Source organism: Lissotriton helveticus, chromosome 10, assembly GCF_964261635.1.
Source record: "Lissotriton helveticus chromosome 10, aLisHel1.1, whole genome shotgun sequence".
Lineage (NCBI taxonomy): Eukaryota > Metazoa > Chordata > Amphibia > Caudata > Salamandridae > Lissotriton > Lissotriton helveticus.
In genome coordinates this window covers 191,412,696-191,436,679 of record NC_136071.1, presented here as the reverse complement: position 1 = coordinate 191,436,679, position 23,984 = coordinate 191,412,696, and the positions used below count along the sequence as shown (strand labels likewise).

The 23,984-nt window shown below is 49.0% G+C and overlaps 1 protein-coding gene across 1 annotated transcript in view; it reads right to left on the bottom strand.

Annotated features, from left to right (window-relative positions):
• The window catches only part of LOC144786128 (uromodulin-like), a 649,354-nt gene that overhangs the window by 550,599 nt on the left and 74,771 nt on the right, over window positions 1-23,984 (bottom strand). Inside the window, exon 4 of the mRNA XM_078665094.1 lies at window positions 17,737-17,811. Within this exon, the coding sequence (XP_078521220.1) occupies window positions 17,737-17,811 (75 nt within the window). The remainder of the gene's footprint in view (window positions 1-17,736; window positions 17,812-23,984) is intronic.

Below are 23,984 nucleotides of genomic sequence, written 5' to 3'. Positions count from 1 at the left end.
CCTTTAGCTGGAATCAATCTCCTGAGTGGAATTGGTCCCAAATAGACACACGCAGTAGGAGAAGGGAATGGGAACCCTACTCCTGGAACCCCAGGAGAGAGCAATCATATATGGAGGGTTGGAGAGGGATTCCAACCAGTAATCGTTTTTCAGCTCTAGAAATGGTGGATTGACCATCACATACCCAATTATCCCCAAAGTATGAACTAATATATCTTCTGCCACCTGTAACCCGTGGGTTATTACAAAGTCAAGGTCATGAATTATTTGTCCCATTGGACAAATGGAAAACAGAGGTAAACAGCAAAGAAATAGGGGCATTCAAAAATACCTCATATATACAACAAATACCCCCTAGTGCACATGTAATAAGAACTGATGCTAATGAAGGTAAAACTTAAAACATTATCTTTAGCCCCAGGAGCATCGAGGAGTCCATCTCAGAAGGTTCTCAAGACAAACTCACACCATGGCGTGTGGGCATACCATCTGAAGGGATGTTAGGTATACCTCCGAACATAGAGCTAGGACCAATTCAGACAAATATTCTGACAAATAGCGACATCACAAATCAAAACATGTCTATACTAACCTGGAACATTGCTGGACTTTCAAAAAAAGCGAACGATCCAACCTTCCTGAAATTAATAAATAAATTTGATATAATAGCCTTGCAGGAATGCTGGGATCTGGAACCTACTAATTTAGATGGTTTCAGTACTAACTTTACTCCAGCTATCCAGTCAAATAAAGGTAGATGTTCAGGTGGACTCTGCTTATATGCCTCAAATAGGGCCAATATCTTACTAGAGAGAATAGAACTGCCTCCAGCTAGCCTTAATAATAACAAAATTGGACATTCCTTGCAGGCTTTTATAGTGACAGGGAAAGAGGCCGCCAGCTCCCTTATAATTAATCTATATAATAATATAGCGAGGGATGACCAACCTGAATTTTCAGATCACTTGTTAAAACTTCTGAAGAAGGGAACGGGAGGGGATAGATCTGAAAGACGTATAGTAATTTTAGGAGACTTTAACTGTCATTTATGCCCATATAGTGGAACAAGGGTATGTGACATAAGAGGCCTTAATGGTGACTATACCACCCACTTTGAGCACACACCGGTTGGAAACCGTATGAACAACTTGCTACATGAATGGGACTTTTTTTTTTTTAACGAACTAACTGTGCCCATGACCGACTTCCAACCAACATTTCATGGAAGGGGGTCATTTACGACAATAGATTTTATTCTGATGTCAAATATTCACCATGGTGATGCACTAGAAGGGGGGCGTGGCCACGGAGCCGCCGAGCATGGATGCCTGAGCCCTGAGCTCCAGGCCGATCTCGGGGATTATCCTGATTGCAGACCCCCGCCGGCGCCGCCACCACCTGGGCTCGACAGCTGAGAGCCGCGGGTTGCCCTAGCGCCGAGAGGGACTGCGCTGGGTCCCGCAGCAGCGGAGAATCGCGCCCCTCGGCGGGCTCCGCGAGTGCGCCAGCCGGCCATCTTGCCTGGGCCTGTGCGTGACGGCCGATCCCCGGCCTGGATTTCTGAGGGCCGCCGGAGCTTCTCGGAAGTGGGAGGCTGGCGGGCGGCGCGGACGGGCGCCTGAATCCTGAGAAAGGACAGCGACGCCCTGTGGCCCTGCAGACCGGACCTGACACTCCAGGCATCGGCGGTGCGGACGTCTGGACACCGGCGCTGCAGAAGGTTAGAAGCGGCTGCTGGAGGCGGAGGTGCCCGACGTCGGAGGACGGTGTGGCAGCCGACTGGCGCCTTGCTCTGGTGGCTGCGTGAGTGGAGCGCCGCCGGCCTAGTGCCCGGGGGCACTGATTTGGGAGCGGAACTGTTGGACGTTGGTAGTGCTTGCCGGGACTAGTGGCCACAATCGTTGGGGGGGCCCTGGGATCACCGGTAGGAGCCCCCTTGTGTCCGGCGACGACCGGCGGTGCTGGTGAACCTGTCCCTGCGAACTCCCTGGGATGACTGGCTGGTGCCGAGGAGGGCCTGGGCCTGCTCTACCCCCTTCGCGGACCTTGAGCAGCAGGCGACCGGCGGGGATGATTTGGGCGCAGTGCGGGATCCCTGGCGGCCTATGCTGTTGGCGCTGGGGGCCTGGGGCGCAGTGCACCACTTTGGAGATCGTGGGGCCGGGTCCTGGCTGTGCCGGCTGGTTGCCCTCCCTTCCTTCTTTTTTCGTCCCTGTGCTGGGTCCTGCTGACCCGATAGGCTTTTTGGCGGACTACCACATTTGGCCTTGCTGCGGACCCAGGTTGGGTGACTCTGCGGGGTTGGTGGCGCCGTGATCACCAGTTCGCCGCCATGGGAAAGCCACGGAAGGGAGTGGTTGCCGCGCAGCCGGACCAGGCGGAGGATTCGTCGGACCCCCTGGATCAGCAGCAGGCTGCGGGTGATCGGACGGTGGGATTACAGCAGCAACAGCTGGACCAGATTCTCCAGGCTATTGGGGACACGAGGGAGGCGCTGCGCCAGGACATCGCCCAGGTATCCACGAGCCTTGGCCTTCTGAAGGCGGACCATGGAAAGCTTGCGGACCGGGTCAAAGCCACAGAACTGGCGATAGAACCGCTGGAACCGGCTCAGAAGGCGTCGGACGTTGCCCTGGAGGACCTAACTCGTAGGGTGCAACTGTTGGAATGGAGGGCGGCCGACGCAGAAGGGCGCAACAGACGCAACAACATCCGTGTGGTGGGATTGCCCGAAAATATCGCGGGGGATGATATGGTTGCGTACCTGGAGAACTGGCTGCGGGACGTGGTGGTCACTGAAGGCTTGACGCCCTTCTACACTTTGGAGAGACCTCATAGGGTCCCGGCGCGTCCCCTTGCCCCGGGCCGACCCCCGAGGCCAGTGATAGCCCGGCTGCTCCACTTCCGGGACCGGGACCTTATATTGCGACAGGCCAGACTAGCTGGCCCCTACAAGGTGGACAACGCCTCTGTATCGATCTTCCCAGATTACTCCCAGGAGGTCCAACGTAGCCGCTATTCCTTTATCACTGTCAAGAGAGCCCTCCGAGATGAAGGGGTTCAATACTCTCTGTTGTTTCCTGCCCGCCTGAAGGTGCTGGTGGACGGAGTAGCGATGTTCTGTGATTCCCCGGACGACGCTTGGCAGTGGTTAGAGCGATACAGAGCGGGCAAGGATGGCTCGGGTACTTGGACAGAGAGTGCAGAGACCCGGCCGAGACCGCGCAGGAGCAGGCGCAATCGACGGAGAGAGCAGGGCAGGAGGTCACCTTCAGCTTCTCAAACTGCACAGGAAAGGAGAGATGCCCTGCAAGCGGTGTCGGACATTTCTGGAGTGGTTCATCAGACCCAGGTGGCGGACCCGGGTTCGAGACAGGATTCGGATGAGGCGGAACCAGGGGGGTCGGATGAGGCTTCGGACAAGGACATAGGGGAGCGGCTCCGGATCACACCGCAAACGGCGGATGGCCTACTGGATGAGTAACTGCGAGCCGTTGAGTACCAGACAGTAAGGGGATCTGCGGGACCAGTGGGGTGAACATACTGAGGGCTCCAGAGGCCCTGTGCTCTGGGCGCCCAGAGGGGCACCTGTGCTCCGCGTCTTCTGGAGGGTGATGGGCCTCGGGCCTGATTGTTGTTGCGGGGTGGTGCTGCCGGGGGTGGGGTGGGGGAGGACTATTAATGGCCGGGATCGGCACCTCTGGTGGGATGGGTTTTGGCTGTCCGGCGGGCTGGTGAGTGGACACCTCCTCGATCTCACGCTCTTCGTGAGTCTCTGGTAATTACCAGAGTTTCCCTCGTATTCGGGGGTGGGGTTTGGATGGGTGACAACTGTTTGATGCCTGTTCTGGGGGTGGGTGGGAGGGGCGTTGGTTGGGGATGTTATGGGGCTGTTGAGTTGCTGGGTATTGTCAGTGTGCCGGTGAGACTGTGGGGGTTTGGACTGCGCTATGTGCCCATTGATGGCGGCTAGATTGGAGCTGAAGTGCATTACCTGGAATGTGCGGGGGCTTAACTCCATGAGGAAGAGGTATAAAGTACATGCATATTTGGTCCGGAGGGGGGTCCAGGTGGCTTTCTTGCAAGAGACGCATTTAACTCTGGCGGAGGGCCAAGCGCTGCAGCGGCGATGGAGAGGGCAACTCTTCTATACTACTTACTCTGCGTATGCTAGGGGGGTACTCATTTGGGTGAGGGCGGGTGTCCCCTTTCAACCGTTGATCACTAGAGTGGATCAGGACGGGAGGTTTGTGGCAGTGTTGGGGAGACTGGATGGCAGGGATGTGGCGTTCTGTAGCGTATATGCCCCCAACTTTGATCAGGCAGCGTTCTTTTCCGTCTTGTCGAGTCGACTTTCGCATGTGCTCGTGAGTACGGTGTACATGGGTGGGGATTTTAACTCGGTGACAGACGTTGAGTTGGACCGTTCTCACCCACCGCTGGCTCGATCGGTGGTGCGTAGAGTGGCTGCAGTCCGGAGAGACTGGCAGGACCGTTGGGGACTGCAGGACGCGTGGCGGACGTGCCATCCCACGGATAAGGATTATTCGTTCTACTCGGTACCGCATGATTTACATGTGCGTCTTGACACGTTCCTCTGCTCAAGTGGGGCCCAGGAGCTCGTGCATGATTGCGAGTACTTGGCGCGGACCATATCGGCCCATAACCCTTGCCTGCTTACGGTCATTTGGACCAGGCAACGACAGCCGGTTCCTTCGTGGCGGCTGAATCCGTTGACGCAGGAGGACCCAATCTTTCACGCTGACTTGCAGAACCGCATTGAGCGCTATTTCCTTGAGAACTCAGGGACAGCGTCCACTCGGGCACTTGAGTGGGACGCATTCAAGGTGGTGGTGCGAGGCGTGTGCCTCTCGTACACGTCGGGGGTTCGCCGGACGCTGTTAGCCGATATCACGCGGGAGGAGACTGCACTGCGTCTGGCGGAGAGGCACAGTCACGCAGCGGGCAGTAATAAGGACGATGTGTTGGAGGCTCGGGAACGGGTGGCCGCCCAGGTGGAGAGGCTCCGCTGTCATGACTACAGGGAATACATGGTCCGGGCGCATGCGGAGCGAGATCGGGTCGGCACGCTGCTGGCCTGGCTGGCGATCCCTGATACCAGGGGTACACCGATTCTGTCGTTAGCTACATCGACCGGGGACGTGGTCCATTCGCAACTGGAGATTAACACCCAGTTCCGGGAGTATTATGCGGAACTCTATCGGAGTCGAATGACGGTTTGCCCTGCGGAGCTGGATGCCTTCCTTGAGGAGGTCCAGCTGCCACGGCTAGAACTAGAACAGGGCACTTCGCTTGGGGCGGCTATTACACAAGGGGAGATTAGGGCGGCGATTAAACATATGGCCAGGAAGAAGACACCGGGGGGGGATGGTCTCCCTGTGGAGTTTTACGCGGCGTATGTGGATTTGCTGGCACCTCGCCTCCACCAGGTGTATGGGGAGGCTTGGGAGCAGGGTACACTACCGACGACGGCGCGAGAGGCGATTGTCATCCCGCTGTTAAAAAAGGGCGGCGTCCCTACGGCTAGAACGGCGTATCGGCCGTTGTCGATGCTCACAGTAGACTATAAGGTGTTGAGCAGGATATTAGCGACGAGGCTCTCCGCTCATATGTGCTCGTTGGTTCATCCAGACCAATCGGGATTTATCCCCACTAGGAACACCTCGACGTGCATACGACGCCTGATACGTATTATGGATGTAGAAGGGGAGGGCCCAACGGGGGCGGCGGCGCTGTCGGTGGACATTGAAAAGGCCTTCGACAGCGTGGAATGGCCTTATTTGTACTGCGTGCTCCTTCGGTTCAGGCTGGGTGAGGGATTTGTCCGCTGGACGAGGCTCCTCTATGAGTCGGCCACTGCTAGGGTCCGGACGGGCCGCTCCATATCGACGGCATGCGTGGTCGGGCGGGGCACTAGACAGGGTTGCTCCTTGTCCCCGCTCCTTTTCGCTTTGGCAATCGAGCCACTGGCGGCTCGGGCCCGACAGGGTCGGTCCTTTGCCGGAGTACTATCCCGAGGCGACATGCATTATATCTCCCTGTATGCAGACGACCTCTTGCTGTTCCTGGCGGATGTAGATTCGTCCGTGACGGGGGCACGTGCCTTGCTTCGAGAATTCGGGGACCTATCGGGCCTTCGGGTTAATTTGTCCAAGACCTGCCTATTCCCCTTAACCGCTCGATGTGTTCAACCGGCGGTGCTAGACGGCCTGCGTTGGGAACCGGATTGCCTGCAATATCTCGGAGTTCATATATATCACACCCATTCGCTACTGTACGAGGGGAATGTGGGAAGGGCCATGAGGGGCGTCAGAGGTAGTATGAGGTTTTGGCAGGTCCTCCCGTTATCTGTTGCGGGGCGGATAGCCTTGTTAAAAATGGTGGTCCTACCGAGATTCCTTTATTTTTTCCGGACATTGCCGGTGTGGATCCCATCCTCTTTCTTCCGCACTCTGAGGTCCGTGGTGATCGGCTTTATTTGGGGCACTGGCAGGCGACGGGTAGCCCTGAATACTTTGCTCCGGTCCCGGAATGAGGGTGGTATGGCCGTACCAGATTTCGAATGGTATTACTTGTCTGCTCAACTTCAATGGCTCACGCAGGCGGTGGCGCGAGAATTCAGAGGACCAGACGGCCCACAGGGTCGGCTTGTGCAGCGCCATGTTCTGTCCTTTATTGTGCTCCAACAGGAACTACGGCTGGAGCAGCTGACACTTGAGGAGCGTACTCTTCGCAAGTGCTGGCTGCGCTGCCACAGACGGGGGGGGGGTGCCGTACGCCCTATGCACCGGAGATACCACTTGGGATGTGTACTGCCATCCCGCACGGCGGAGATTGGTCGGCGCTTGCAGGTTGGGAGGACCTTAGGATCCACATGCTGGGTGACTTATATCGGGACGGTGCCTTGCTACCGTTCGGTGCACTACAAGAGACATTCGGGCTCCCGCGGGGTGACTTCCTGTTGCATGCGGCTTTGGTTGCCGGGATACAGAGGCGTTGGAAGATGGGGTTGGTGGAGCCGCCCACATCACTGGGTTGCCAGTACGTAGTGATGGCGGCTGGCACGCATAAGGCCATCACATGCTTCTATAGGAGAATGGCGCTAGCTGAACCCCCTCCCCTTGATGGGCTGCGGGAGCGCTGGGAGGCTGACCTTGGACGGCAGATACCGGAGACGACTTGGCCCCAGCTAGTACGTAGGGCCTGGAAGGGCACCCGAAATGTCCGGTTCCAGCTGGTTCAATATTATACACTCCATAGGGCATATTGGACACCGGCCAGGATCCATCGAATCTTTGGAGGTGCGCAGTTGACCTGTCCACGCTGCGCTGCGGGGAACGCTGACTTTGCACATATGTTCTGGTCATGCACGGGGCTCGGCACGTACTGGATGGATGTTTTCGCTTGCCTGAACGCGGTCACGGGTCGGCAGATTGATGCAGATGCGGGTGCATGCCTGCTACTTTGGTTTCCCCATACTCCTGCCACTAAGGTCACTAGTAAATTTTATGATCTGGGGTTCATAATGGCCAAAAGGGAACTTACCCTACACTGGAAATCTAGAGGGGGACCCAACTTCCTGAGGTGGCGGAGGTGTTTTCTGCAATGGGCCTCATCTGAGAGCACTCTCCGGTTGCAGTTAGCTAGGCGCGCAGCTAATGATAAGGCGATGGAGACGGCTAGGGAGTGGAGCGCACTAGTGATAGAGTTGCAGTCGCTAATAGAGGCTGATGATGGGGGGAAGACTGGTGAGCCGGCGAATAGGGCAGGGGACGCAGGACGGGGCGAGGTGGCAGCCGCAGGGATGGAGGGAAGTAGTTAAACTGAGAACCGGAGGCAGGGAGGGGTCGGATTGAGCGGATTGAGGGGGTTACCGGACCCCGGGGCTGTGACGCTGGACTTTGACAATGCTGGATCATACCTGGAGCTCTATGTGGGCGGTGCATGAAGGGGAGGGCCACCTGCTGTTGTAATATTGGACCAATCGAACCGTATTTGGGGATGTGAGGCACACTGACAAGGGGGGGTGGGGGTAGAGAGGGAGGTGGGATGCTAGGTTTAGGGTTTGTTGAATGGGTATGTGTGTACAAGGCGTGGAGGAACAGTATATGAATGGGATGATCTGAGAATTGGAATTGTCTGTTTTGTGCACAAAATTAATAAAAAACAGTTTAAAAAAAAAAAATGGTGATGCACTAGAAGCTAGGAGAGAAGACATAGTTATGAGCGACCACTACCCGATCAGTGCTAAAATCCACACTGCCCCTAGCAGGAGCCAGTTTGGGGATATAACGGAAAACCTTTATTCTCACTCAATATCCTTGGCATCTATAAACAGATACTCCATAAAATGGTCCACAGTTAATACAATTAAATTTCTTGAAAATTTGATTACAACTGACCCTGACCTTTTCCAGATATGTCTTGAATACCCTCCTAATCCATCAGCAATTAAATCTGCCTTCGAAAAAATTGCAACCACAATCAGGAAAAATCTAACTAGGAAACAAAAAGAAATACTTAGGGCTAAGAGTTCAGGCTGGTTCAACTCAGAATGCTCAAAAGCACATAACATTCTTAAGGCCATACTAAAAAAATCACCCAAAATCCAATCTGAGATTAGAACTGCCTGATTGGTTTATAGACAGGCAATTAAGAAGAGGAAAAGGGAACTCAAAGACGCTGCTTGGGAGGCACTAATAAAAGCAAGTACCCTAAGGGACAATACGGTTTTCTGGAGGGAGGTAAATGCACCCTTTTTTAGGGACAGGACGTCCGACCTCATAGAAATTGCCATCAATGAGGATGTTTGGACAGATTACTTCACTGAGCTGTATAAACTAGATGAGCTGATCGAACCACACAATCCCGAAGCAAAGAGAATACAGGAGAATGACTCTCAAAGAAGTCAGATAGAGTCATTTCCGCTTTATATTCATTTTACTTATCCAGAGGTGGAATTGGCTATATTGGAAAGCTCAAACGCCAAAGCTCCAGGACCCGATGGTATCCCCATCGATGTCTTTAAATACAATATACATTTATGGGCTCCGATTATTACAAATGTACTAAATTCTTATGCTCTGGAAGGCTTCCCTACAACATGGCAAGAAGCCATAATAATACTGATTTTTAAAAAGGGTGAGAGAATGGACCCAAAATGCTACAGACCGATTTCCCTGCTGGACTCCATGATGAAGGTGGCAGGGAGAGTTTTGTTGAATCAATTACAAGCATGGGCCTTGGAAAACGACGTCCTTTCTAAATTCCAATATGGATTTGTCTCCGGCTTAGGAACGGTGGAGCAATGTCTCAATCTAGCTCTGATTACAGACAAATATCTAATGGCTAAGAAAAGCAACTTATATATGACATTCGTAGACTTAAGCTCTGCTTTTGACTGTCTCAACCATAGCATACTGTGGTCCACCCTCACAGATTTGGGAGTTGATATAAACATACTAGCCTTCATAAAGGAACTATACCGTGGAGCAGGGGCCAAGGCCCGATACGAAAAGAATGGAAAATGTACTAATACATTTCCTATAAAAAAAGGGGTCAGGCAGGGGTGCATCCTCGCCCCGTTTCTTTTTAATCTTTATATAAATAGTGTTGCAGACTTCTTGGCTAAACTAGATGTCGATTATCCAAAAATTAATGGTTCTGCAGTTCCAATTTTATTATATGCGGACAATGCCGTTATTATGTCTAGGACACAGCTAGGTCTACAGAAAGCGTTGTCAGGTTTTTCCTCATTCATGGGCTCGAGAGGCCTCAAGATAAATGTGAGTAAAACCTTCACTATGTGCTGCAGTACAAAAAAGAACACATCTTGCAACATCTTCTTAAATTCAACAAAGATAAGCTTAACGAAAACTTTTAGTTATTTGGGCGTACATTTTAATATTAAAGGAACCTGGAATACAGCTATTCATACACGTAATCTGGCTATCATCAGACAAATTGGAGCCCTAAAGAAGTTTGCTAAAAAGTTAGGTGGGAAACCCATTGAGATCTTGCTTAACATCTATGCAGCAAAATGTGTTTCCACAGTGACATATGGCGCTGGCATCTGGGGCATGGCGGACTGCCGTGAGCTACAAACCAACGAGAACGCCTCCCTCAGATACTTGCTAGCAGTTCCACGTTCCATCTCTACTACTGTCTGTCACAATGAGCTTGCCCGGGCTCATATTTCAGATACAATCAAGACTACTCCAATTTTGCTTTGGCATAAAATATGGACCTCGAACAAAACAGCTTTTAACAGAGATGTGATTACAGACTGTATGGCTCTAACAGCCTCAAGGAAAATACCTTGGCTTCTTTATATTAAAACATTTTTAACTTCCCTGGGGCTACCCGAATTGTATGAAAATCCTACCTCATGTTTTTCAATCTCGAAAAAGGACCTCAAGGTTTGCTGTCAAGGCTCTCTTGAGGATAGGCGTTCCTATTTAGAGGGCAACAAACCAACGATCGTTTATCATCACCTCTTGTTGCATGGCGTAGGTATTCCGCTTTATTTGTCCCCGACTTACTCTGTTTATACAAGATTTTTGATAGCTAGGATGAGGACTGATTGTTTATATCGACTGTTAACATTTCCTACTATAAATGACTGGAATGCTGATTTGGAGTTCTGCCCATGCGATAACATCTCTAAACAATCTAACATCCATGTTGTTTTGTTTTGTAAATTTTATGAATGGGGAAGAAAGAAATATCTATTCCCATTGCTAAAATTATGGGGTTTAAGACAATGCAGACCAGCCTTACTGAAACTGTACATGCTTGAGGATGATATTACGGTCACTGCGGTGGCTATGTTCTTGAAATATACATAGGCTTTCCTGTTTTCAGTTTCTATTTTTGGTGAATTCTGGTGGGGTTTTTTCAGTGTTTTCAATATCTTAAAAAACAGTTGTTATCAGTGATTACACATTTTCGCGCCACTAAAAACAACAGAAAAAGTGTTTTTCCGGTGTTTATGGAACGTTTTGCTTTTATTATTGCTTGCTTTCTGCACTGAAAGAACATGGTATATAAACAGTGTACATATAGTGTATATGAGGTCCAAATAGATTTTTGCAAATTAATCTTATTGTAGTACACCATACAATACTTCTTCAGTGAGTCGTTGGGTCATGTGCGCTCGCTTTTTGCTTCCCATGTAAACTTCTGTGAAAAGGCCCTCTCAGCATTCATAGCCCCTTGGGATGAGAACCATCAGTTACGGGACACAGTTGGGATGACTCTTTCTTTGATGCCACATAAAGCACAAAATGATAAATATTTGCGTTTTAGTTCCTGGGCATTGGAAAAGAGTGCACCAGAATGGACTAAAAAGTCAATAGCATCCCTCATTAACTCTGAAGATTGTAAAGATGCTTTCAGCATACCATCTAACAAGTGGCAAGGATCTCCTAGAGGGAATCACTTCAGCTCGGGTATCAATTTGACAGGTCATCACATAACTTTTTTATATATATAGTTGAATTCCATGTTTTCCAAAAGTCTGGTGTCATGTTTTCACCACTATCCCAGATGCTTGGTGATATATATATACTTGTCACTATACCTTGCATTGAATGTTTAAAGCCTGAGGTGTTGCCAATTCACCTACTATCAATACTGACCCACTAGAAACTATGGTCTGATGTATTAAGGGTTTTTACCCATTCTCTGTGGGTTAATGTGATGACACATATTAGGAAAGATTTTTATGAAACCAGCCATTTTACCTATCAGTGAAAGAATCAAATGCAGCCAAAATATCAAATATGAGTTTGATATTTCCTGATTCTCTTCAGTTTATAAAATAATTAAACTACACCTAAAATATATAACTAAACCCTGCATCTTTAGACCAAAGGCCAAAAAACTGGAAAAAGTAAAAGGAAGAAGAAACAATATTTTAGTGGCATCCCTAAAGAACAAAACTCAAGCAGAATAATGTTAGCCAGTCTTTCTTACTGCTAGCTTGTATAGCAAAGTTAAATTGTATTGACCTCTTCAAGAAGAAAAAAATGACTCTTTCACTCTCTTTTTCCTTTCTTTGATTGGCATTTAGTTTGTGGTTGTGCAGGTGTTTTTTCAGTGTTTATATGTTTTCACCGGTGAAGGCTATTTTTCTTCCAGTGGGGTTTTATCAGTTATTATAGGTTTAAACCTAAAACCCCACAGCCTAAATATACAGTAAGGTGCAGAGCGTCCATGAATTGATCTACTGATTAAATTTGACAGACATTACTCTTTCAATGTAAATATTTTTGTAAAACATCTTTTTAAATTATCAAATCTGTGTTTTTAACAAATTCTTTTGTATATTAAACTGTGCTTTTATGGTTTTTATGTCAAAAATCGAATAAAGCTATCTTTGAATTGAATTGACTAGTCTTCCCCTGGATCAATGCAAATTAAGAGAATTAGGAATCAAAGTCATCATGTTACTGTTCAGGAACATCGCCGTTCTGTGGAAAACTACCTATGAGAACGTGGACCAAGTGGATGCCATGACCCGAAATGATTCCTGGAAAGATACTTGTGATATTGGAATCTTGCAAATAAGGAAAGAGCCAACACTTCTTCACTGCTTTTGAAGAGAGACCATCTCAGAACAAGTGCAGTCACAAAAGCTTCATGCTACCTGACCCTTTGGAGTGGAGAGACTTTCAAGGAAGACTCCCCATGCTGACACCTTTCTCTATCCTTCCTCGAAGAATGCTTAAGTAGGGGAGTCACATTATCGTTAGTGGAGGGATAGATTAATGCTTTATTCTCATCAACCCTCAATGCAGGGAAATTTGGACTCATGCTTTTTGATCCTCCGCATTCTATTTCTTGAGTTAATTTTTTGTGCGTGTTGTACTGACTCAACATTATCTGCATATTTGGCTTTATGTAGATGCCAATGTATTTCTACACCCTAGTCTTGAGGTGTCTTTATTTCCAGTTATTTCTGGCTTTGTAATAAATTTACTAACTTTACTTAGTGGTCAGTAGTTACTATGGGGGTGATTATGATGGCGGGTGGATCGCTGCCGCAAAGTGAGTCCGCCTCTTTTCCGCTAGTCGGCAATTGTTCTGATAGAAGGCACCGCCATCCATATTAGGATGCAGGGTTTCACATGACTATCCACGGCGAAGGAAAGGCTGGTGGGGAATTGCTTTGGGGGACCATTGTGGGCCCCCAGGAGGGTGGGAGGAGTTGGGGGGCTGCACCTCGGGGGTACCTATGGTGCCTCCTACATTGCCATGCACAAGGTGGCAGGCACCGCACAGTGGCTGCCTCATTGTGTATGGCAATGCACAACATGGCACTTTGGCATTGTGGCGGGTGCTGCTGTAAAATGCGGAATGTGACCGCTACCCTGGCGGTCGTATTCCGCATCCTAATTGGCGGTGCAGGACCACCGCACGCCTGGCGGCCGGTCCCAGCACCGCAAGGGTGGCTGGTGGACTTCAGTCTGCCCGCCATCCGAATAACCCCCCATGTGTCTAGAGAAATTGCATTTGAATTGATTGACATTGTTAACAATTTCTCTCCTCTCCACGTTTTCATGCTGAGAAAAATAACCATTGACATGTGACGCAGGAACAGATCTAGAACTTACAAGCCCGGCCATTTCATGTTGAAAAAAAAAATCAAGTGTAGACCCAATTTTAGGTTTTATTAACTGTGCTGCAGTGGGGTTAGCATCATTCCAGTACATAAAGATTTTTGGTACATCTGCGTAAGAATAACTTTTGTAGGGCATCATATAAATTGGAATATTGACTGCAATACTCTTGTGTCACCACAGTGTGAGGAGTGTTTGTTATGTTATGTTATGTTATAATGAGCTTTATATAGCGCTCAGCTACTCCGAAAAGTGTCCCGGCGCTAGAAACCCAAGGCGGTACAGAGTGGAAAAGAGCAGACAGAGATCTACTGAACAAAGAGCCATGATTTAAGGTCCTTCCTGAACGCTAAAAGATTGTCATTCGTCCTCGGAGACAGAGGCAGGGCATTCCACATCTGTGGTGCCAGACGTTTAAAGGAGCGGCCGCCACAGCGAGCACGCCTAATAGCTGGCACAGAGGCCAAGGCCAAGGAAGATGACCTAAGTGACCTAGATGGCTGATAGAAATCTATCTGTTTACTGATGTACTTAACACCAGTGCCGTGAAGTGCCTTAAAGGCCAAAGTGAGCACTTTAAGGGCAATACGCTTTCTCATTGGAAGCCAGTGAAGAGTTTTTAAAAGATCACTGGCACTAGATCTCCGATGGAGGCCGAAGATGGCACGTGCGGCCAAGTTTTGGGCAGTTTGCAAACGCGTTAGGAGGAATTCCGGGAGGCCAAGGTACAGCACATTGGCGTAATCCAGACGAGAGCCTATCAATGCCTGCACAGTGATTCTTCTGTGGTCCAAAGATAGTAGGGGCAGGAATTTCCTAAGCATTTTTAGAAGGCCAAAGCATTTGCCTACTAGGCCCAGTACCTGAGATTTCAGGGTAAGGCTATTATCAATCTGCACTCCAAGATTTTTTGCCATCGCAGAGTCGGCCGAGGGAGGACACATGGCTGCCGGCCACCAAGACTTCCACCTCGGGACAGAGGGACACCCAAAGAAAAGCACCTCGGATTTATCAGAGTTGCACTTGAGGTTGTTTTGCTGAAACCAGTCAAACACAGCCTCAAGGCAGCCTCGGATGCTCTCTCCGTCAAAGTCAGAGTCCCTGTTACAGGCAAAGAGGAGCTGGGTGTCGTCAGCGTACGACACAATCTGGGCTCCGTGGGACTCCGCCAGTGCCGCCAGAGGGGCCATATAGATGTTAAAAAAGAGTAGGGCTCAAAATTGAGCCCTGGGGAACTCATACCTCCAATGGCGGCACCATGGCAGAGAACGGGGGGGCCCAGACCGTTTGCTGGTGGTCAGCTAGAAAAGACTCAAACCAACTGTACACCGCCCCCCTCAGGCCGATCTCCCGCAGTCTAAAAAGGAGACGGCCATGGGGGACGGTGTCAAACGCCGCTGAGAGATCCAGCATCACTAGCATCGCCTTGCCCCCGGAGTCCAAGATTTCCTTGATGGCCTCCGTGACTTCCAGCAATGCCGTCTCTGTGCTCATGTTAGACCGGAAACCCGACTGTGAGTGGTGCAAGGTATTGGTAGTCTCCAAGAAGTTGACAAGGGTCAGATGGGCATGTTTCTCTACAATCTTTTCGAATTCAGGCAGAAGAGAGATGGGCCTATAGTTAACGTGGGCCGTGGGATCCAACTTAGTTTTTTTTAGGAGTGGCAGAATCAGGGCCTGTTTCCATGTCTGTGGGACCACCCCTGTGCTGAGGGAAAGATTGAGCACCGATTGACTAGAGGATTGATCACTTGTGCGACTTTTGCCAAAAATTTGGCAGGACACGGGTCGAGCGGGAAACCTGATTTTAATTTCGATAGAAGATTCAAGGAGGCCTGAAAAGAAAGAGGAGGGAAATTCGAGAGGGTAGAACCCTCAGCAACTGACATCAATGTAGGTAAAGACACAACCGAAGCTGCGACCACCCCAGAAGATACAAAAGAGGCCTGGATGGTTTTGATTTTGCTGGCAAAAAAGTCAGCTAACTCAGTGACCCAAAGTTCAGAGTGCGAGTTCTTGGGACAGCACCAAGAAGGAGAGGTAAATTCCTTCACTATCTGAAATATTTATTTGCAGGAGTTTGTAGCTGTCTCAATTCTTCCAGCAAAATAAGACTTTTTTTCAGAGGTGATGTCGCGGTGATATTCCTTAATAGATTCTCTGTATGTCTCTTTACAGGCTAAATCCTAATGGCAGCGCCATGCTCTTTCTGCTTTTTTACACTGCCGCCGCTTCTCCACCAGAGACGTAGAAAACCAGGGAGCTGAAGCCCGGTGAGATTTTTTATCGGTCGTCTCGGACGGGAGCGAGTTCGTCTAATTGCTGGACAAGCCAAGACAGCAGGTGTTCCAAATCATTCTCTTGAATACCTGTCCGCTGGCAGGGATAAGTAAGTAGGGCCTGCGCCAGCATGTCCGGGGAGACCCGATGGAGAGCTCTAAAGTTCTGCCATTGGCGGACATGCCCACTTGAGCAAGCTTTATCAGAGTGAGTGATCTGAAAATTCACTAAATAGTGGTCAGACCACAGGACTGGCACAGTAATGGAGGTATCAATCGGGACAGTTGAGTCCAGTGTGTGGTCCTTGATATGTGTAGGGGCAGAGAGACACGGAACAAGTCCCAGTGAGATAGTGGTGTCACTGATCTTAATGGTGTCTACCGCGTCCTCCACATCCATATGGATATTAAAATCGCCCAAAAGCAAACAGTGCTGTGATCTTACACATAGTGCAGAAATCACAGAGTGGAGCTTTTCATGGAAAGAACCGATGGGACCGGGAGGCCTGTAGACCAAAAGCCCAGAGCAGGAATGATTAGGGGACAGGGACAGAGAAAAACCGAGGGTCTCACACCCCTGGATGTCGGCAGTGTGTATAATAGAACATGCGCGGCGCTTATCCACCACCATCGCAACCCCTCCGCCCCTGCCGTTGGCTCTGTCCTTCCTGAAGATAACATAGTTGTGGGGAAGCGCCATGGCTATATCAGGGCCAGACCAGTCCCCCAGCCACGTCTCAGTCAGAGACAGGTGGGCTTAGTGTCAGACAACAGATTGTGAAGGTCTAGCGCATGCTTTCACAGGGACCTAGTATTAAGGAGTAGACAAGTGCTCCTATTGGACTTAGACTTGGAAGTGGAAATGGAGCCATTGCCTGGTAACCATCTGCAGCTGGGGCAACACCTCTTGCCTTTGAGACGTTTGGGAAATACAATGCAGCAGTTATTTGCCTTATCTCTGAGAGCTAAAAGCTCACCCGGGGTATATTTTAGCATCTTACCTACCAACAGGTAAACCCAGTCCCAGCCACGCCCGCACCCGTCCGCCTCCAGGACGCTGACGGGCGCAGACGGGTTTTCCTTTGGCGCTCCTTCGCCGCGTCCGCTGCGTGGAGGCGAGGGTGCCTAGTTTTAAGTGCGCCGGCGAGAGGCAGCAACACCAGTCTGCCGCCCGGCGCGCCTGCCTCCCCCCAAGATGGCCGCAAAAAGTGCGAGGCCTACAAGTCCCAGAAAACCCTTCAGCACCTAATCGGCTGAATGGGTGACGGACACTGAAGGCAAAGCAGTGCAATACAGATAGCAGAGAAACGAAGGGTAAGTGTCAGATTAGAATGCTAGTGATGAAAAGAAGTCCTAGAGTCACCCGGCTTTCCGCCTCAGGTAACTCGGAAGAGGGAGAGGAGCGCAATGCGCCACAGTGAAACACAACACAGTTAAAATCGCTAGTAGCCAGCAGATAAAATAGCTAGTAATCAGCAGGTAGAATACAACAATTTTAAAATCAGCAGCAATTCCGCACATTAACACCCGCTCGCCCGCACCCGGCTTTCCACCTCAGGTTTCAAGGGAGGGATGAGGATCTGTTTCACATCTAGGGAATTAGAAAAGGGACTGAAGAGAGCAGAGCTTGCTGCAACACACTTTTTTATGCTAATACAACTAGAATTAAATCATACCATTTTAAATATGGACTAATAGATGGATAAGTGGCTGCCTTTACCAAGTGGTATCATTATCACACCTCTCTCCCATTATTTTTCTAAAACAGGAGCAGTTGGAAAATAAGACATTAATACATTTGTTCTACAATGTACCTGTTAATGATGCACATCCACTATACATGGAGGTTGATGAAGCTTCTTGATACACTAATGTTCCAGTGGGTAAATCTGGTGGGGAAACAAGGAAATGCAAATTTTTTTATCATTCAAAATACAAAGTAAAATTGATGTTACATATTTAACAAGTATATTATTTAAGGGTGTCGAGCATGTAATCCCCGTCATTCTTATTTTATTATACTGTACTCTATTTTTATAATTCAGTTTGGGAATTCTGCTATTTGTTGTTTTGACTTTATTACTGCTGGAGTACCGCATAAATACTTTCCAGGCTAAGCATGACTACTCTGTGCCATACCTACTAAGCTTAGGCTTATTTAGTGACTTTGGGGTCACACTGACAAGTTATTGTTAATATACCCTGAGGTGGGTGACCACCCACCCCAAATACTAACCCTCTTTCTTCCAGGGCGGAAGTCTCAGAGAGAGTTAAATGATGGTGTTAGGATTCCAGTTAACTTTTTTAATTTGTATTTTTGGGTGAAGAGGAGTCAATGCTATTTGGGATTCTACTGGGTGGCAAAACACGAGGAATACTTTTTATGTATATAGATTAAAGGGCCTAATGTAGATGAGGCAGGACATTAACCCCTTCGGCGCTGATGACGAGCTCAGCTCGTCATCAGTTGCGCCGCTCGCACGCTGATGACGAGCTGAGCTCGTCATGTAACGCGGCTTTTTGAAAAAAGCCGCGTAGCGCGAAAATCGTCGCAGCGCGCATGCGGTTAAACAACATGGGGCTTATTTTCAAGCCCCTTGCGCCCCGGTGCTCCATATTTTTTGACACATCGACACTCAGTGTGCTGGTTCATATTTATAAGGCCATGCAAAGCCACCCTGTGTGGCTTTTCATGGCCTTGTAAATATGGCTCTTTTGCACACATTACTTTGCATGACAGGGGTGTGGCACAGGCATTGATGTGGTTATTCCCACGTAACTCCCATAGATTCTGCCACATTCCCAGATTTACAATGTTTCATAAACCTGGGAATGGATCAGAATCCTAGGCCTCCTCAGGGGAGGTGTAGAAGTGGTGGAACGAGGAGAAATACTTTTATTGCATTCTGCTGCAAACATTGAGATAGGAATACGCCATCACAAAGGTTTTGTGCAGGAAGGTGTCCCATCCTGCACAACAGCAATCATGTACGTAATGCAAGAACTCTTGCACCATGGTGCAAGGGTGCCTTCGTTGGTGGATGGCTGGTGTTTTAGCACTGGTGCAGGGGAGAGCACAGCAAGTGCCATATTGCTGGAAATATGGTGCATCCCTGTGCTTTTAAATGATACAGCTCGTCGCAGCAAATTGGCTTGCGGAGCCGCGCAGCGTTATTTTGTCATACTTGCTTCTTGTCTTTACCTACCTTGTGAGCAACGTGGAACATAATCTTCGCTTCTAATGAGGGCAGTTGGAGTCAAGACTTCGGTGACAATTTGAGACAGCTGATCCCTGCGGCGAGGTGGTAGCTGTGGACCCAGCGCGTGGTTAGGAGTATTTAAGCCTGTGAGGATGACTTATGTCACAGGCACCAAAGACGATGTCATTGCATCAAAGTGAGGCAGGCTTAAGTACTTAAGGACTGGTGGGTGAGTGCTACCTTTTGCGCAAGCTGTTGGCACAAAACGTGACTAAGGCGCAAGCTCACAGTAAGTGTGAGTGAAGTCAGGAGCCCAAGCGTCATCATGTGCAGGCCAGTGTGAATACCCAGCAAGAGTGAGCCAAGGAAAGAGCCCCGAGCTCAAGCCTCTGAGTGTCACAACGCTTCCCATGTTTTCAAAACGAACAGCCATCACCTGCCGAACTCACATCCTGCTGCATGTCATCAGTTGCCATTTTCTTGTTTCCCAAACGTCAGAGCAAGATTAACATGGCTACGTACCATTTTACATTGGGGGATAAATAGTGACTCATATGTACTCCGCAAGTCTTCCCTTGATTTCGGTGACCCGCACACCATTATCGTCTCTGTGCTAGACTACTCTTCGTTTACAGTGACTTTTACACTTCTTTGTGAGTCGTTCTCTTCAGTGACTCGCACACCCTAGTTCCTTTATTGTTTAATTGAGGAGTACATTAGGCACTGTTCTCTCGTGGGTCAGTTCTTTATCTACGGTGACTCACACACCACTTCTTCCTCCTCATTTATCATTTTGTGGTTCACACTGGTATTTTATTGATAACTTGCCTGTGCTGTACAGTACAGCGTTTTGTAATTATATAAATTTTTTTAGAGGAAGCTTTCTATTTTCCATCTATAAACCTAATTTTTTTAATCTCATGGTGCCATTGTGTCTCCTCCGATATTTCTGGCTTCACCAGGTCCACTTTGTATTGAATTGGAATAATGGCTAACTATGCTTGAGACTTCCTTGGAAGCCTTAGATGGAATAAGATTCAGTACTTCCGGTAAAAAAGCTTTACATCTGAATAACCTGGGCAAAGAAGGACAATACATTTTTAAGTATTTACCACCTGATGCCCAGCCAATGGGGACCCAATTGAAGATGCCTATGTGGAAGCTAAGATGAAGTTGGAAGTCAGATTTGTTAAGTTGATCAATTTAGTTATGAATCATTACCAATTCTACACTCACCAGCAAGAGGAAGGTCAATTGATAGATTACTTTGTTTCTAAGTTAAGGGAGCTCTCTCGGAAATGTTAATTTGGAGCAATGACAGATGCACTAGGATTAGTTGATTGTTCATTGCATATGCAGGAATATTCAAGAGGGTCTTTGGGCACCAAAAAATCCTTCACTCAGGGATACCATAGACATTGCTAAAGTAGTTGAACAATCACAACTTTGCATGCAAGAGATGGACAAAAAGGAGAGTAATAATGGAAATATTTTCTCTATCATAGAGATGATTCTGATGTAGCTGCTGTACTGAAATCTGGTTGCAATATGCCAAAACCTAAGCAGAACACTAAGCCTTGTTATAGGTGTGGTATTACTTTCCACACTGCTGATTATCGCAGATGCATGTCTTTAGAGAAAAAGTGTAGGAAATATGGCCACAGAGGACATTTTGCGGCAGTGTGTAAGCAAATGGGCAAATCCAGATAGCTACGGTAGATAATAATTATAGCGTAGTGGGACAAGAAGATAGGGTTTTGAGTGTCGGTGATACTGAGGAAGGATTGGGCAGGAAGACTAGGCCTAAGGCTGATTTCATTGTCAATGGGAAAATAGTAAAACTTATTGTAGACTCTGGTTTCATGTACACAATCATTCCAAGGGTAGTGTTTGAGAAACTGTGGTCAGGTGTAAATTTGTCTCCAAAGCACATCAATCTCAGTGGGTATCAAGGTGAGGTCATTGACTTGTTGGGTTACAAGGAAACTACCATAGAATTTAGTAGGAGAACAATACAAGGGAAAGGGTTTGTGGCATTTTAGGTTGGATGCAACAATACACCCTGTAGTATTGTGGGATGCAGTCTAGTGGTTGGGGGGTGGAGTCAGAGGGAGGAGCAGGAACAGGAGGAGCCGGAGAACAGGAACCAAGGACAGTCAGAGTAGGGACAGGGTAGGAGCAAGAAGTGTGTAATAAAGCTCCAGTTAAGGTAACCCCACGTGTCTGTAGTTATTGTAGCTGGATGCTACAACTGGCGACGAGGGTGGGATAAGCAAGCCCACTGCGTGCAGAACCCCAAGAAGACACCCTGTCCCCTGCAGCGTCGAAAAGAGAAAGTCTGCTGCTGTAGGTGATGCTGCCAGCCAAAGGAGAGATAAATAGTAGGTGACCCTGCCCCTCCTGTCATTGTGGGAGCCCAGAGGGAGCCGCTACAACGAGCGCTGAAGCGCTCGAGAAAAGAAGAAGCCTTCGCGCCGAAAACGCGAGCTCCGCCTGATGCGTGAGCTTTGGCACGCTGTCGGCACCGGAGAGCGGGAACTCTGAAAGTGAGTTGGGAGCCTACCCCAACCCAACCTGAAGACTGTAGTGGCCAGAGAAGAGTGAATCCTGGGGTGGATCGCCCCACGAAGGTCTACTGCTAAGCGCTGCTGAGCGCGCTGAAATTTGAGCCCGGGTGAGGTCCGACGTCGGAAAACCTCACCCCCGATGCGTGAGCTTTGGCACCTCACCCCCGATGCGTGAGACTTGGCAAGTCACCGCCGAGGACCCTGCAAAGTAAGGCGGGAGCCCACCCCAACCTCACCTGATTGTAGCAGTGACCAGAGGGAGCCAAATCTGGAGTATGCTGACCCTGCAAGCAACTGCCGGTGAGTCCCGTGTGAAGAATCAGGTTGAATGAAGAGAGAGAAAGTAGTGCCTGCAGATAACCACGGCGGCCATCTTTGAGTCAGGCAACTTTTGGGACATCCTCTCTGTGCAAACTGTAGGCGGCCATTTTGAGGTCAGGCGAGCTGAGTTTAACAACAAGCATTGGCGAACATAACAGAAACAAGCACTGGCGGAGAACAAACAAGCATTGGCAACAAACAAGCATTGGCGATAGAAATAAAACAAGCATTGGCGATAGAAATAAAACAAGCATTGGCGATAGAAATAAAACAAGCACTGGCAAACAAACAAGCATTGACACCGGAAGACCAAACAAGCATTGGCCAATCGAAGGAAACAAGCACTGTCAAGAACCAACAAACAAGCAGTGGCGAGTAGAAACCAACAAGCACTGGAAAAGCAAACAAACACACGTTAGCGAGAAACAGCGAACCGGCACGAGCACCTCCAGAGGTGATGGTGAACACATACCGAAGAGCGTAAAGGGGAGGAGCTACTGGACAGAACCGCACGAGGTTCAGAGGAAGGCAAGACTGCGAAGGACGGTCCCGGAAACAAGCACAACATACACGGAGGTGACTAAAGGACTTGCACTAGCCTCACCGCGGAGAAGGAGCCCTGCGACCGGCACAGCGCGGCTGGGTAGTGGACATCTCGGAACGCAGGAAATCCAAGTTCTAGTCACTGGCGCATACGGTGGTGGTTGCAAGGATTAGTAACGCCCCAGCAGATGACCAGACCCGAGGCCTTGACCAAAGAGGATTAACTCAAAAACAACTACGAGAAGCCGAGTGAGCAACCCGCCTGAATACAACCAATCAGAACCCTCTTCTCATGGCGAAGGAAGAAGTAGCATACCGACGCAACCCGTGCTTCAGAGCACCACCCCCAGGAATGCAGTATGATACCTGGAGTCTGTGTCTTGAACAGAACCGATGGCTGGCGACATTGGGTGACTTCCTGGATGCCAATGGTGAACAAAGAGAGAGGAAATGTCTAATGTTGCTCCTCCATTTGGTGGGTCCAGAGGGCCGATGCCCAATCGAAACATTTTCCAAAGAGGACACAGAAATCTATAAAAGACTCCAAGAAAAGCTATGTGCCCGTCTCTCCGCACAAGCGGAAGTGGATCAAGAGCGCATCGCTTTCAACACAGCTCGGCAGGAACCAAGTGAACCATTGCCAACCTTCATCTCTCGATTGCAAAACCTGGTGCAAGGCTGCCACTTCAACACCTTTACGAACGAGGACGCAGTTCGACTCCGGATAATTGAGGGCTGCGCAAACCCCGACACAAAGCTCAAGATCTTGCGAGGAAAGTGGTCGCTAGAAGAAATAATCAGGAAGGCTGAAATTGGAATGCACGTCAAGGCAAGAGACAAATCAAGGGACCCGAGTCTGAAGGCAAATTATCAAGTCGCCCGGACAGATGAAACTCGGAAAACAGACAAAACAATAAATAAAGAGAGGGAAGGCAGACCAATGAAAAGACAACGGGAAAGACACAATGACAAGGAATACTCTGAGTCAATCAGTCAAAGGACAACCTCAAGGAGTTCTTCACTCTCAGGGTATCATCCAAAGTCTGGCCAACGGGAGAGACACAGTGACAAGAAATACTCCGAGTCAATCAGTCAAAGGACTACCTCAAGGAGTTCGTCACCCTCAAGATGCCATTCAAAGTCTGACGAGGAGGGAGCGTCAAGTGGGACAGATCGCACCCCTGGACAAGATGGCAACTTACACAACAAGAGAGTAAGGAAGACAAACTATAGAAGGAAAGCTCAAAATGGTCAAAACTGGAAGTCAGCGCAGGACCACTTTTCGTCAAGTTGTGAAGATGAGTCTGAAGGAACATCATCCAGCAGGAGAACACATCACACCCACATCATGGGTATCCGAGCGCCAAACAAGTGGGAAGAAGAAATAGGTCGCATAAGACGAACCGACCCTCCCCATCAACGAACAGGAAA